The sequence below is a fragment of the Ambystoma mexicanum genome, chromosome 5q, assembly GCF_040938575.1.
Source record: "Ambystoma mexicanum isolate Mex_15411 chromosome 5q, UKY_AmexF1_1, whole genome shotgun sequence".
Classification (NCBI taxonomy): Eukaryota; Metazoa; Chordata; class Amphibia; order Caudata; family Ambystomatidae; genus Ambystoma; species Ambystoma mexicanum.
Window position 1 is genome coordinate 887,216,194 of NC_090933.1, and position 14,961 is coordinate 887,231,154.

General features: G+C 47.0%; 1 protein-coding gene across 2 annotated transcripts in view; it reads right to left on the minus strand.

Moving 5' to 3' along the window:
* Window positions 1–14,961, minus strand: part of INTS8 (integrator complex subunit 8) — a 2,196,017-nt gene that overhangs the window by 1,986,166 nt on the left and 194,890 nt on the right. For both annotated transcript variants that reach the window (XM_069621379.1, XM_069621380.1), the window contains exon 3: window positions 10,150–10,324. In XM_069621379.1, the coding sequence (XP_069477480.1) occupies window positions 10,150–10,324 (175 nt within the window). The remainder of the gene's footprint in view (window positions 1–10,149; window positions 10,325–14,961) is intronic.

Here is a 14,961-nt window from a genome sequence, read left to right on the forward strand (position 1 = left end):
CGCCTCCTCTGCGGCTTACCGTGCAAAACTCCTCAACTCAATCAGGCCTTTTCTGTGAAAAGACACCTGCACCAACATAGCTAGAGCCATAACTGGTTCCCGACTAGACTACTGTAATGTTCTCTTCTTAGGGACCTCCAACAAAATCCTCAAGAAGCTGCAAGTAATTCAGAACAGCGCCCTTCGCGCTGCACAAGGCATTGCCAAGAGAGAGCACATCACCGCTGCCAGAAAAGCATCCCATTGGCTCCCCATAAAGGAAAGGATTATATTCAAGGCGCTAAGCAACACCCACAAATGTGTCCATCTCTCAGTCCCAGCGTACCCATCTCAGAGAATCAACCCAGTCGCGTCCACAAGACCCACCAGGACACCCTATGCCAATATGCTCTCCGTGCCCAGGGTAAAAAGAGCTAGAGAAGGTGGCGCAAGCTTCCCCTACCTTGCCGCACTACATTGGAACAACCTCCCCACCTCTCTGCGAGCTGAACCCTCACTGACTGCTTTCCGCAAAGCCATGGAAACTACCTTGTTCACCTAACCAACCTCTAATTTTTTAAACTTTAATGACTAACATGTATGATGTACTATGATGTATGATGTACTCTGTTGCATGATTCTCCTTATCGCTTGACACAGGATCCTTCCTCACTGTAACCCAAGACACAACCTATACCTGTACCTGAAACTAAGTTCCTTTACAAGTAACAGCGCCACAATGCCCCTGGGCTGCCTGCGTGCTATATAAATGTAATAAATAAATAAATAAATAAATAGCCTTCCAGAAACGTAAGCTGCAATCGCATAGGAAATTATCCAGAGGGGCAGGTTGGGAGGGCGATGTGGTATATGTTGGAGGAACATTCAATCGAAAGAACATTACCAGTTGGTAAGTAACTTGTTCTTCGAATGGATTGTATCCTCCAACGTATTCCACATCTTTGACAGACTCCCAAAGCAGTACCAGAAAATGGAGGAGGGAAAAGAATTTAGGGTACCCAATCAGATGGCGGAATAAAGAACCGCCTTACCAAAGCCCATATCTTGACCATTGATCGTTATACAGGGAATAATGGTTAACAAAGGTGTGGATAGAAGCCCATGTGGCTGCATCACAAATATTCCTAATAGGAACTCCCCATTGTAGGGCTGTAGTAGTAGCCACGCCCCTAGTGGAATGAGCTCGCAACCCTTCTGGAGATTCCTTACCCGCCAATCGGTAACGTTCAGTAATGGTGAGGATAATCCACCTGGACATGGTCTGTTTGGTAACAGCCTGGCCCAATCGGTGTCCAGTATATCCCACAAATAGTTGATCGTACACTCTGACCCTGGACATCCTAGAAATAAAAGCTCAGAGCTCTCCTAGGGTCCAACCTATGGAGTCGCTCCTCTTCCTTACCAGGATGAGGAGGAGGATAGAAAGACGGAAGAACCACTTTCTGGCTTAAATGAAATTCAGACACTACCTTAAGTAGCATAATCTCTTGCACTTCCGGTTGACACTGGTGGCAAAGAGATATCAACTTGTGGAGTTCCCCAAAGGGCGAAGATCTCCAGAAGGACTTCCTGAACCAACTCCCACTCGTGAGAGACTGTGCTCTGCCTTTTCAGACCGTCCGCCGCCGCATTGTCCTCTCTGGCCAGATGAACTGCCGAGAGCGAAATTCCTTGCTAGATTGGCTAGAACCAGAGCTGCATTGCCTCTCTGCACAACGGGAGTCACCCTACCCTGCCCCTTTTTTGTTCAGGTAATGCATGGCCACTGTGTTGTCCGTCATGATCAGGACACTCTTCCCCCGCATAGACGGCAGAAAAGCCTTCAGGGCCAGCCTGATGGCCCTGAGCTCCAACAGGTTGATGTGGAGTTTGGACTCAGACGGAGACCACCAACCGCTGGTGGTCAAGTCGTCGGCATGAGCTCCCCATCCTGTGAGGGAAGCGTCCGTCATTACAGTCACCTCTGGCCACGGTTGCCAAAACGGCTCCCCCTTCTTCAGGTTCCCCTCATTGGCCCACCACAGAAGATCCTGGGAGACTGAGATTGGAATCTGAACGGGATCCGACATCTTGCCTGAGAATTGCGACCACTGCAGCTTGAGGACCCATTGCAGGGATCTCATCCTCAGCCTGGCCTCTGGCACCAGAAAAATGCAGGATGCCATGAGGCCGAGCAACCTTAAGAATTTGAAAGCCGAGAGACTCTGGGCATGTTTAAACTTGTCCACCATCTGCACAATGTGATGAGCCCTCACCTTGGGAGGCGAGTACTCCCCCCCCCCCCCCCCCCACCCCCAGGACGTGTCCAACACAGCCCCGATGTACTGGAGCTGTTGGGAAGGTGTCAGGTGCGACTTCTTGAAATTGTGGGAGTAGCCCAGCTTGTGGAGGGAACGGCAGGTGAGAGTGAGGTGAGCTAATGCTTGCTCGGGAGAAATCTCACCGATCAGCCAGTCGTCCAGGTAGGAGTAGACGTGAATCCCCCCTCGCCTGAGATACACTGCCACCACCACCCTGAGCTTGGTTAAGATCCTCAGGGCAGAGGTCAATCCGAATGGCAGGACCCGAAACAAAGTGCGAGTCGCCAGCCGCGAACCTCAGGTACTTTGTGCTTGGGATGACTCGGCACATTAAAGTAAGTATCCTGTAGGTCCAGAGACACCAACCAATCCTGAAGTTGAAGGGCCTGGAGGACTTGAGAAAGAGTGACCATCTTGAACTTGTCCTTCCTGGGAAGGTTGTTCAACCAATGAAAATCCAGGATGGGTCTCAATCTCCTGTCTTTCTGTGGAATCAAAAAATATGGGGAATACCATCCCTTGTTCCTCTCCGTTACAGGGACCAGCTCTATAGCGCCTTTCTCCAGCAGGGCTAAGATTTCCTGCACCACGTGCGGATCTGGAAGCTTCAAAGAGAGATTCCCCGGTGGATTGTCGTGAGGCTGCTGTAGGAAAGGAAGGCAGTAGCCATGGGCTATGGTATCCAGAACCCACGCATCCGAAGTAACAGCTCGCCATTATTCGAGATGCTGAGACAGTCTGCCCCCAACCGGCGAACCATGGGACATGGCCTCATGACTGTTTTGGAGCGACTGCTGCAGCGCCTGAAGGCAAAGAGGCAGCTGCCTGAGCAGCTTTGGCACCTATTTGCCCGACCACCACAGGTACTTTTACACTGACCCCTCTGACTGGTGGCTCCTCTCGTTCTACCAAAGGAGGAGTAGTAACGAAAAGAGCCTCCCCTCCACTGCTGTCCCCTAAGACGAAAAGGCAGAGGTTGACGCACAGCTGCGCTTAAAGATTTTGCTGCAGCTTTTCAGGGCTGCAACCTCTCAAGGCTCTCGTCAGCCTTGCTGCCAAACAAATGCACGCCATCAAAGGGCATGTTCCGACTGGCTTGCACTTCAGGAGCAAAATCTGACTTCCACAACCACGCAAATCTACATATAGCGGTGCTCGCAGCCATGGACCGGCTAACACGGTCTGCCGTGTCCAAACCCGACTGAAGGGATTCACACATGGCAACTTTGCCATCTTGCACAAGTGCCATGAACCCATCCCTTTCTTCCCCCTCAGGAATATGCTCAGCCGGAAGAGAAACACAATTTCACAGTGTGTGTGAAAATCTTGCCACGGTACAAGTGGAGTTGGCGGATTTAAGTGACATACTCCCTGCAGAAAACACCTTGCGTGCCCAACGGTCGAAGCGTTTGTCGTCCCTATCAGGAGGGATGGTATGGTATGGTACGCCACCTGCCTCGAGGTGGCCGTAGCCACCTGAACCACCAAACTCTCGGGAGTGGGGTGAGATGAAAGGTAGCTGGGGTCGCTACCGGAAGGGCAGTATTTTTTAGTTCATGATTTGTTAACTGCCGGAAGAGATTCCGGGGCCTGCCAAGCAGCCGCCACCATTTCTGAAATGTCAAATGAAATGGTCACACTGGGTCAGAGGACGGACCTTGATCCAAAATGTCTGTCAAGTCATCCTAAATAAAAGCTTCAGGAGGACTGGACCAACCAAGGTATTCAGTTACTCTAGCCATAACTCTCCTGTAGGATGACTCAGCATGAGCCCCAGGCTCTGGCCTGCCAAATTCCACCTCCGGCGAAGTGTCCAGGCCACTAGCGTCATGAAGAGATTGTGTCAAATCTTCCAATTGGCTATCCCCTAAAAAGACAAGCGCCACATCAGGCTCAACACGGTCAAGATCTTTATAGATGTCATCCTTAGGGAGGTAAAAGTCCCGTCTCGGAACAGCCGAGTGTCTGGAGTCCATACAGGTCTTACAGACTTGGAAGTAGCCTTCCTTGGAGGATCCACAGTACCAGGGATCTCGAACAGTAAATTACGGCCAAAAGGCCCTGAGGGCATTGAGTGCGCCGATGGCTTTGGCATTGACGGCTTCGACGTCGACAAGGGCGCCGAGGGTTCATACGAAGGCAAAGCTTCAATGTCCGTATCCGACGAACACGGCGCAGACGGAGTCGATGCCGACCTCGAGCCCTTAGCAGGTTTCTGCGGTCTCGCTGGGGACGAGGACCGAGACCTGGAATCAAGTGTCTTGCGACCATCCTGAGCCTTGTCTGAACAGAACCTAAGGTTCCCGATGAGTCGCATCAAGCACCCGAGCCCGAAGGCGTGCGAGCCACGGATCAAGACCGTTGCTTGCCAGCTTCATCAGAAGGCACAGACGGAACTGTGCCCTGCGATTGAAAAATCGCTAACATCTGCTCCCTGAAGGCAGCCCATTCCCCTGGGGTCGAGGACTTGGTTGGACAAGCCACTTTCCTGGCGGCTCCATCCTCCGAGGAGGACCGGGAAGGGGACCGGTGACGGCGGTTCCTAGAATGCCGAGACGAGGACAAATGGCGGGAACCACCCTGGGACCGAGACCCCTGGGACTCCTTCCGATGCAGAGAGTCGCCCCTCGAATCGTTGGTGGACATCCACTTGGACTTAGATTTACGGGACTTACTGGGTTTAGAACCCCTACCTACCTGAAGCTTTCCCTTACGCTCCCGCAAGGCCTTAGCAGTCAGCGACTGGCATTTAGAACAGCCGTCTGTGTCGTGACTCTCGCCCAAGCACCACAAACAAATGTGATGCGGGTCGGTAATCGACATTTTCGACTTGCAGTACCGGCAAGTCTTGAAGCCAGACCGCAGAGTCGGAGGGGTTGAAGAAGAACACCTATTCACAAGGAATACACGAGGCGCGCCGAGTCTCCGAAGCAAAGACATTTGTGGAAAAAACAGAACTGAGGCTACGGGCGGCGTGCGTCCTATTTATAACATCCGGTGACGTCGCCCTCGACAGAGGCCTTCGAGGGACATCGACCCGACGCCATCGACGCAGGACGCGCTCTGCCGAAAAAGTTTCCCAAGTACACAGCTGTGGACATTACATGTCAAAGATGTGGAATACGTTGGAGGACACAATCCATTTGAAATGTTTAATGACCAAAACGCACCTGCCTAGCACCCTGAACACAGGATCCTCAGGCACATTCCACAGTGGCCCGTATCTTATTACAGTGCGTATATCCCAAAATCGCCCGGGTTCTCATTGACGCCAATGGCTTCTTTCAGAAAGGTTACAGTCAAAGCTCATATACCATCAAGGACCCGAAAATCCCTCAGTCATCACCTGAGCCACATTTATGTCCAGAATTTAGAAAGCGGTGAAACAGGTATGACCTAATAAGTACTTAATGGCAGAGTATTCCCCCGCCCCCACGCTCAGCTTTAACCCTTTAAGTGCCAAGGACGAGGTATCTCGTCCTTGGGATTACCTCCCCAGTGCCAAGGACGAGATAGCTCGTCCTTGGCATTTAAGGGGTTAATGAAGGAGAAAATGTTAGAAGGCTTTGCATGGTGAAATACTGAAATCACCAAAAAAGGCCTTAGAGGTATGGCTTCCATGCATTTAGGGACAGTACCTTCTATGAAGTCAGCTGAGGCCCTGGCACAAGTGCAGCATCAAGGGACCTGGGCAGTCCTTCAGTATTTAGCAGTGAGGGAAGTATGGCCCATAACTATAGGGGCCCGTGTTAGGGAGATTTCTATGCTTCATCCACCCCCAGCACATTTTGCTGGATTTCTGGACCTTTTTCTTTCAATCCTGAGCATTTTTTCACTAATTCATTCGTGTGGGCTCTGTCCTTTGGAACTCTACTTTTTGTATTCTACCTGTAATATGGAGTCTGTCCGATCTATAGCCCTTAAAGGCATCTGTGTTTACTACTGCAGCACACAGCTCCTTATGGTCAGTGTTGCTGGGGACCCCTTAGGGTCCGCTAAGATTCTTTTTCTATATCCTCAAGTAACTACAGTTCCTAAGGATAGAGAGATACTTAGTATCTCTCACAAAACTTTACAGACAGAGATTGGCACACCCCACTTTCAGTGGAGTGCCAAAGGGATACCTTGTATCCCCCTTCTCTTTGCTCCTGTAACTTTTTACTCATATAGACAATCATATAGTTATGGCTGGTGGAAGTGTTCTACCAACTATTGTGTATTTTTTGGTACCGCAGGCTATGCCCATAGCCTCGGTAGTGCACAATAAGGGCACCTAAGTACCAACTTGGGACCCACCTTTTTCACCATTACTAGCGTGGTTGTTCTTTGTCAGCCCTTCTACCACCATTCTGGGAGGGGGAGGCCTGTGTGCGTCTTGCCTTTCGCGGGAGGGAACCCTTGGGTATCCCGCATAGCATTTAGAGTGACTGGGCAGGAAGGAAGTGGGGGAGGAGTTTTCCACCCCTGTGTCCTTTGTCTGCCAGAGTGCCTGAATAGGTACAGCTCCCACAGGGGGAGCCTGGCCGTCCCGATTGGACAGCCAAATGCCCCTTTCTGTAAAATAATGAGATTGCAGAGGAGTGTGTGCTGGAACAGTATAAAAGGTAAGGCTTCTGGAGTGAAAAGCAAGATGATCACTGGAAGCTGAAGTAACCAAAGAAGAATACAACCAGAGACGCCTGCAGACCCTTTGCAACACTGAAGGGAACACTGCTGTCCTGACCCAGTTTTCTGTGCGACAGAGGAGCTCCAACGAGGACTCCTCCTTCCCTTTGGCTGGTGGGAACAACTTCTGAGGTCCTAGGAGTTTTCCAGAGCTGTGAAATCCCAATACCAGGAGACCTGCCCATTTCCTGGAAAGTCTGAATCTGTCCCAATCTGTTCTGAACCCATAAGGACACTCCAGAGATTCGATCCAACTCGCCCAGACCACCTCATCAAAGTGTGGGACTGCAGGAAGCGAAGAAGACTGACCGGGCGATCCGTGTCCTTTGTTGTTGCTGCAGAAAAGGTGCCAAAACTACAGAGTGAACGCAGAAGTTGCTGAAAGTCGTGCTACAGGTCCTCCCTCAAAATTGCTACAAAGAGATCTCGTCCACTGTCCTGCCTTCAGGAATCCGAAGGTCGGGTCCAGAGCTGCAACATTGCAGAGCATCCAGCACAAACATTTTGTTATAACCTAAGGTACTGTGGGGAAAAAGGTATTTCTTACCCAATTCCAAGAAGTCCCTGCAGAGCGTTGAAGTGCACGTAGAGGTGTCCAGGGCAACCCCCTCTTAACTCAGACACAAGCCGCTGCTAGTGCCCCCGTATCAAGTCCATTTTAAGGTTCCCCCTTGTTAGTTGTTAATTTGCTGCTTGAATAATACTAGAGCCTGGAAGAAATCCACAGGAACTCTTCGTAATTCGCCATTTGTCAAAACTTCAAACCCTCTCCGAACTGCCTTTAGCTACGGTTGCGTTTTTGGACTTAAAAGACTTACTTGGCAAAGGAACCGTCTTTAGAACCTTCAACTAAACTCATGTTACACTAACTAACCATTTTCCTCCCTTTAAGTGACTTTACTATATGCATTTGCAGAGTAAACAAATTACTGTATAAACCGATGATAAACGCACAAGTGCACAATAAACGATAATACGTTAACTTTGTCTTTTCCCTTTTTAACGTTGCTACAAATGTAACCACGAACAAACACAAAAGTGAAAGCGCCCTTTGAAGTGTATCATCAAGTATTCTTACGTGTTCTACTATAAACGTCTAAAGTATTTAAAGTGATTCTGGTGTAAATATAATGTATACTTTTAAAAATAACTTATAAGTGTAAGTGCTTCTTTGCGCTGCGTGTCCAACTAGATTCAGTGTACTTACCTACAGCTCACATCTTCCTCTTAAGGTAAGCCTCACTGCTCTGCCAGCCTACCAAGGTCCTGAGCTAGTACAGACTGAAACTAAGAGTTGGGGGATCTACAAACCTCTGGGATAGCTTACTAAAATCTTACGGCCAGTAGGACTTTAGGAAAACTCCCCAAACAGCCAAGATCACGCAATCCTGAATGTGCCCTGAGCCTCTGCCGGCACAACTCCAATGATATGTGGGGCCGGGTGGAGCGTCCTTGTTTAATGCTAGTTCCCCATTAACAGGGCCTCCACCGGCCAGTGAGGCACGGTCGCTGCTCTGCCTACTCCTCTAAGCCTGGGCAGCTCTAAAGCTCGGCAGCAGCAGCTCAATGCCGCCGTGCAGACTGACCCATGCCCCTGCCCTGCGCACCCCACCTCCTCCCCCACCCCCAAGGCGCTGCAGGACCAAACAGTAGCATGTTTTCAGTGTTTGAGCCCTGGGGGCAGGGGCAAAGGCGCCCCAACAGCAGGTCTGCACAGCCGATCCCATGTGCCGGAGAGCACCCCCACTGCCTCCATTGCCACCGCCCTCCTCCACCCTCCTCCGCCGTCACTGCAGGCCGAAATGCAGCAGGGCCACTATCCACTGGCATGGCCCTCTGGATCTTACACCAGCAACTGCCCTGGCCACAGGCATCTCCCAAGCGCCACCATATTTCGCAGGCAGCAACTCCCGTCGGGATCAACACTGCACAGCCCTATGTGAGCTCCAATCATCCACAGGAGCAGGTACCTAAGCCAGGGGGGCTTTACTGCACGGTAGGAGGGATATTAGAAAATAAAGATATAATTCGGGGGTTTTAGATGTCATGCGATGGAGCCTATAGCAGGCATGTCTGCATTAGGTGCCGCCCCCGTGTTTTGTTTTTTAAGGAGAAGGCCATTCTGACAAACCTTTGTTGTGAATTCAGAAGAATTGTGGAAGTATTTGTTTTCCAAGAAGAAGTGATATTAAGATATTGACTATCAGCTTGGAGATAGACTTTTCTTTCATTTTTGTTGGAACTATGTCAAATGGCAAGTGAAAGAATTTTGGAGTAAGAAGAACCTTATGAGTGGAACTTGGCTATACCAAAGTAACTTTATTATTTGGAGATTGAAAATCCTACTTTGAACCTGGTGAAGAGGCTCTGACCCAGGCTATAAGGATTCATTGGTATCAGGTTTACATTGAGTATAAGTATTGTTTCTGTTAAATTTGAATTGCGATATTTAACCTTTATAGGTTTAATGTAGGTATAAGTGTGAGGGACAGATTCCTTTTATTAGAGTGTTTTCTTTTAGTTTTATTTTGATAGGGAGGGAAATCCTCTTTAGGTTAGGGATAGCGAGGCGTTTGTCACACCTTTTTGAGTTAATAAAATGGCTAGTTGTGAAAAACCTTTACCAAGTTGTCCGCCTTGCATTTCTGACCCCTCACACAACCAGCAGTCATCTTAGTTCATTCTCTAGTGTTCAGGAAGGGTTGGGGACCTACCTCTACTGGGGCTATCACCATAACGTTTGCCCTCATCTGGGAAACAGGAGGGCAGCACTTTGTACACAGGTGTGTCCCACAACCCGACAGGGTATTTTTCCTAAGTGATACCATGTGAAAGGTGCAAGAAAATGCTGCAAGAGAGTATGGCAAGAGAGGAGTTCCAACTTGAGACCTTTTCACATCCTTTGCACGTCACGCGACTCCCATAATAGAGCATGTATGAACTGTTTGCTGTCTTAACCCTATCAAGCGTAGCATCACAAAATAGACACGATATTCCAAAATAAGTTCTTCTAACAGATTTGTATTGTGCTATCAATACTTCCCCCTTTTTTGCTTGCGATTCATCTTCCAATCAATCCCAACACTCTCAAGCCAAAAGTGGTTAAGTGCAGAGCTGTAGGTAGATCAACACTGCCAGAAAAAACAATATTTTCGGACATTTGAAAACAGAATTTAAGAGATACCTTTTCTCAAGTGTGTCCAGGTCCCATTTTAGGTGGGCAGCAATTTTAAGAGCTAGCAGCTTTAACGTGCGGTTCTTTTTGTTGTCTGGTGGTGGTTGAACCTGGTTTTGATCATTAACCAAAGGCTTAGAAGCCTGTTCTAGGAAATGTACAATAAGCATGACAGGAGGAGGATCTAAAGAAGTAGGAAGAAAGAAAAAGACCATTAACAGTTACAAATTCCATGTATACTGTAGATTAAGCATTAAACTACTGTAATAAATGGCAACATGGTTTCATACAAAGATCATTGAAACTAGAGGTGTACCGAATAGCATATTTAGTATGTGGCCTTATAGTGAATGCTTTACGTATTAAGCCAAATAATGTTTGTCAACCTCTTCATAAACACAAATTATAAAAGAAATTAAAAGCACCCTTAAATGTGTCCAGTTTTTTATCTTTACTTTCCTCAGTACCTCATCTGTGTTTGAATCACACAAAGCAGACAAAACATGTTGACAGAAAAGAAATGTGAGAAAGAAGGGATGTTCGTCTTGTACAAGTTGTGCATGGCGTTACTTTCTTGTCCTTTGTTTCCCCACCCACGACGACACAGTGGAAGACTCACAAGCGTGGCAACCGCTGAGCGAAAGAGTTGTCGTGTCTTTAAGCACTTTGTCCAGAAGCACAAGCCTAGGGTTCGGTGAAGTACAAAAGAAAATCCTTGTGGTCTCCATGACAATTCGAGGTTGTTTTGCTCACTTTACAGGAAGCTTTTGCAAACTTGTCAAATTCGGGTTCTGACATACAGCCCTGGCCAAATGTTGTTGAGGGCCTAGGGAAGTAATTAGAAAGGCTTTGCCATCCGTGTTTTCTTGAGCATGGCTTCAACATGCCCAGGCTCCTAGAGAAGTGAGTAAAAGACATACCCCCCTGGAGCGGTTCACACCACTCTAGCTATCTCTCCTTTCAGTGCTGCGCCCCAAAGTTACTAAACACCTCAGCTATCCCTCACCCTCATCCCACCTACAAACCAGACTACAGAATATTCTGGCATTCTCCTCCTTTCCTCTCTGACAGGCAAAGCACTTCAACACCATAACTTATGTCAGGAGGCGCTATACAAATGCAAGATAACCTAACATAACACTAGGGCGGGCGTTTCATCTGCACCAGTAGCATTTCCAACTACTTGGCAAATTGCCTCCACTTACAATCTTTGACAGAAGAATGATGGAGGAAAACGAGGTCCTTCTTGACCTTTTACAATACATTTTCTCTTCCGATGAAGCTGCGATATAACAGTGAAATATGTGTTGAGAAATATGTCTCCCATTCCAAAAATCACTTTGGAAAACAGAGGGATTCATTTTGTAGATTGTGGAAGCACATGGAAATAGAAAATACCCCACTGCAATAAAAGACTCATGCAGCTTTTTTCCAAAAGACTGTAAAAGTAACACCAAATGAAACTACGCAAGATAACCAGATTATCTTTTTCTACTATTTAAGAGTGAAACTTTGGCAGTCAAGCTTAATGTCTTCCTTCATATCTTGTCCCAGTTCTTGAAATCAAACTATCAGACTTTCCAAACTGCTGCCCATTCTCTTATCGAGAATATATATCTGCATAAACTCAATGAATGAGCAATTGCTTTCATCCAGCTCTACAAAAACTGTGTAAAAGCCATTTCTATTCCTCAAAATGAGATAAATGCTCCCAAAAAACAAAAGTAAAAATGTTCCTAACAACAACAAAAAAAGAAATTGAAAACAACCAATACACAAGATCCTCCCCTGGCCCCCCACCTCCCACCCTCTTACCCGCTTCCACCCACATAGCCCCATGGATGTTAAAATCAGTTGTGCCAGCTGAACAGGGCTGCAGAAATGGGCTCCAATATTACTACTAACGCATCCGAATAGGAACTTTAGGTAAAAATGCATCTTTCAGTTTGCATAAATTACTAGGTGCAAAGTAGTATAGATTTCAAAATGATAACAGTTTAGTGTTGTTATATTCCGCTCCCAAACATTTTACAGTTCGCTTCAAATCTAGGGAGTAAAATACTCCCACCCCTTGCTCCATTGTTATGTTATTGTGATTTATACCATGCAACACTGCCATTTTCAGTCTCCAGGAGCTCTGGTGGATCTGAAAAGGAAGGGGAGGGTTAGTGGGATAGAGAGGGGGAAAACGCAAGAGAGCTTTGTTGTGGTGTTGGCAGCTTCCATTCGGAAAAAACGTTCACACTGTGGGTTGAGATGGGTGCTGCAGGGTGCGTGCAGATTATGGTTGTTTCAAGTTACTGCTTTGGTAGAGATTGTGTGTTTTGTTCGGTGGTTGAGGGAGTGTATGTCTGAAACTAGAGAGTTTTTAGTAGAGTTAGTTGTGTTGGTTTGACTGGGTTCTTATTCTTGTATGGTGGATAGCATTACTTTGTTTATTTGGGGTATCCTAACTTCAGTTCATTAGATTTCAGTTGTTTTGGGTGCCTCTCCATATGGTGTGGTTGGCTCAATCCCTTAGATGGAATTTCCCATTTAGGTCGGTGAGTTTAAGAGCCACGCTTTAAGTAATTTTCTGAATTTAGATGTTCTTCTGTTATTCCTATTTGCTAGGAGAATTGGTTTCCAAAAGGTTTGCTGAGATGCAGGAGAGTACTCTGCGACGTATTCTTGCTCAATGAGTCAGAAGAGTAGTCTTGCTGCTGTGTTCTGTATTCGCCATAGTTTTTTGATGAGGTAGTCCAGCATGCCAAGATAGATACTGTTGTCATAGTCAATTCTTGACATGAAGAGGGAGATGACAGCAAGTGTTCGGTTTGAGAAGTTGAGAAGTGGTAGAATTCGCTTCATTGTATGTAGGAGAAAGAAGCACTTCTTTATTACTGCGTGATTGAAGAGATAGGGATAAGAATAGAGACTAACTTGAGCCAAGATAAAGTAAATCACCACGTAATAGTGTTGGGTGATCGAAACCTTCAAATAGAACCACTGATGGATTTAGAGGGGGCTTGGGACGACTTTGATGAGGTATGGGACATTCCACCTGAAGTTCCACTCAAAATGGTGCAAACCCACCTGATGGCCCTTTGTTTTGCCACCAGGCTGTTGAAAATGGGGCTAAGGGCCTGTAATGGTTCATTTGCCAAAGACCAGCCGCCAAAATATACTTTTGGGGGCCTAATGGAACCTCTCACATTGATTATATTTTTCTTACAGCCGCAGTATGGGGGGAAAGCCCTTGATTTCGAAGTCACAAATACACAGGGCAGTGACCATAGGCCCCTGACATGGAAGTTAAATTGGCAGATTGGAAAGGGGAGGCTCCTATTGAAAATCATTGCCTCTCTGTGCACCTAGAGGGTGCATCTAAGCAGCGGGTTAAATGGTCAGACTGATATTGGAGAGGTGAAACCATATATGAAGCAATTGTCCCTGTATTTGAAACAATCACTATAATGGAAGCGGGGGATGCCGAGATCTATCATCCTCTAAGGATTTAGTCTAGACCATCCAACCCTTTTTCTCTAAATCTGGAGAAAAGGTAAAACATGCAATCAAATTCCAACCATGGTATGACGAAGATTCCAGATTGGCAAAATCCGACATATAGAATTGTCTAAAAGAAATCGTCACAGGACAGACAAAACCAAGATGAGAGCTTTGTGGGTTTCCCATAAAGCTTTATTAAAAAGGGAAAGAGTTTGTCTGCTCGTAATGGGAGAGGATGCAGGTAGCAGTACAAGCAAGGGATGCCCGTACATTTAGAAAAATCGTGAGTGACTCAAACGAAGGGCAGGGGTCAAGACTGATATTAGCTCAACCACTTGGCTGACCCACTATGGATCTGTATGACATGGGAGAAAAAGTAACTGCGATGGAGAGAGTAAGTAACAGGGAGGAGATAACTATCCTCCAATTGGAGTTAGAGGACGTAAGAAAGGTGATATCCTCACAGAGGTGGGGGAAAGCCCCCGGGCCTGACTGTTTGGGTTACATGTCTTCATCGAAAAATGTTACACCCAAACACACATACATCACACATAAAACCCGTACAGCTGATGCATTTGGGTTCTCCCCCATACCGTTTACCACCCTTAAAGACCCACCCAAAACAAAATTAACCCTTTACCCAAACCAAAAATATATTCGGTGAACAGATTTTTATTAGAAAATACTCTATGTATTTGTGTTTAGGTGTAACATTTTTCTGTGAAAAGACAGGTTACCTACTGTTTGCCCATTGATATATATATATATATATATATAGATAAAGTATTGGGACCATTTTTAACGCTCCTCTTTAATACTTGCCTGAGTCTGAATAGGGTACCTCCCTCGTGGTTAAATGCGATAATCACCGCTATAGAAGAAGGGGGATAGAGAACCCGACAAGTTTTAGACCCATTTCACTTCTAGATGGGGTGGATAAAATGTTCTCCAAAACTATTCATGCTCATCTGCAAGTGCGAGTCATCCCAATTAAAGCTATAGACCATCTATGGGCGGGGTTTTCATAATACACCTGTATAAGGACCACACAGCCTCAGTTCACTAGGGGTCCGGGGGGGGCGGGGGGGAATTAACTGCATTTTTTCTTGTGAATAGAGGCGTCAGAGAAGGATTTACCCTGGCCCCATTATTGTTCTTGCTATATATTGACGAGGTGGTGCAACATGTGAGGGCTAAGTGCTTAGATCCCCCAAAGCTGGGTCGGGAGATCTGTCTGATCTTACTTTTCGCAGACGATGCTGTGCTATTATCTACCACAGCGAAGGGCCTCATAGCCACCTTGGGAACATTTGCAGAAATATGCTCCGAGTT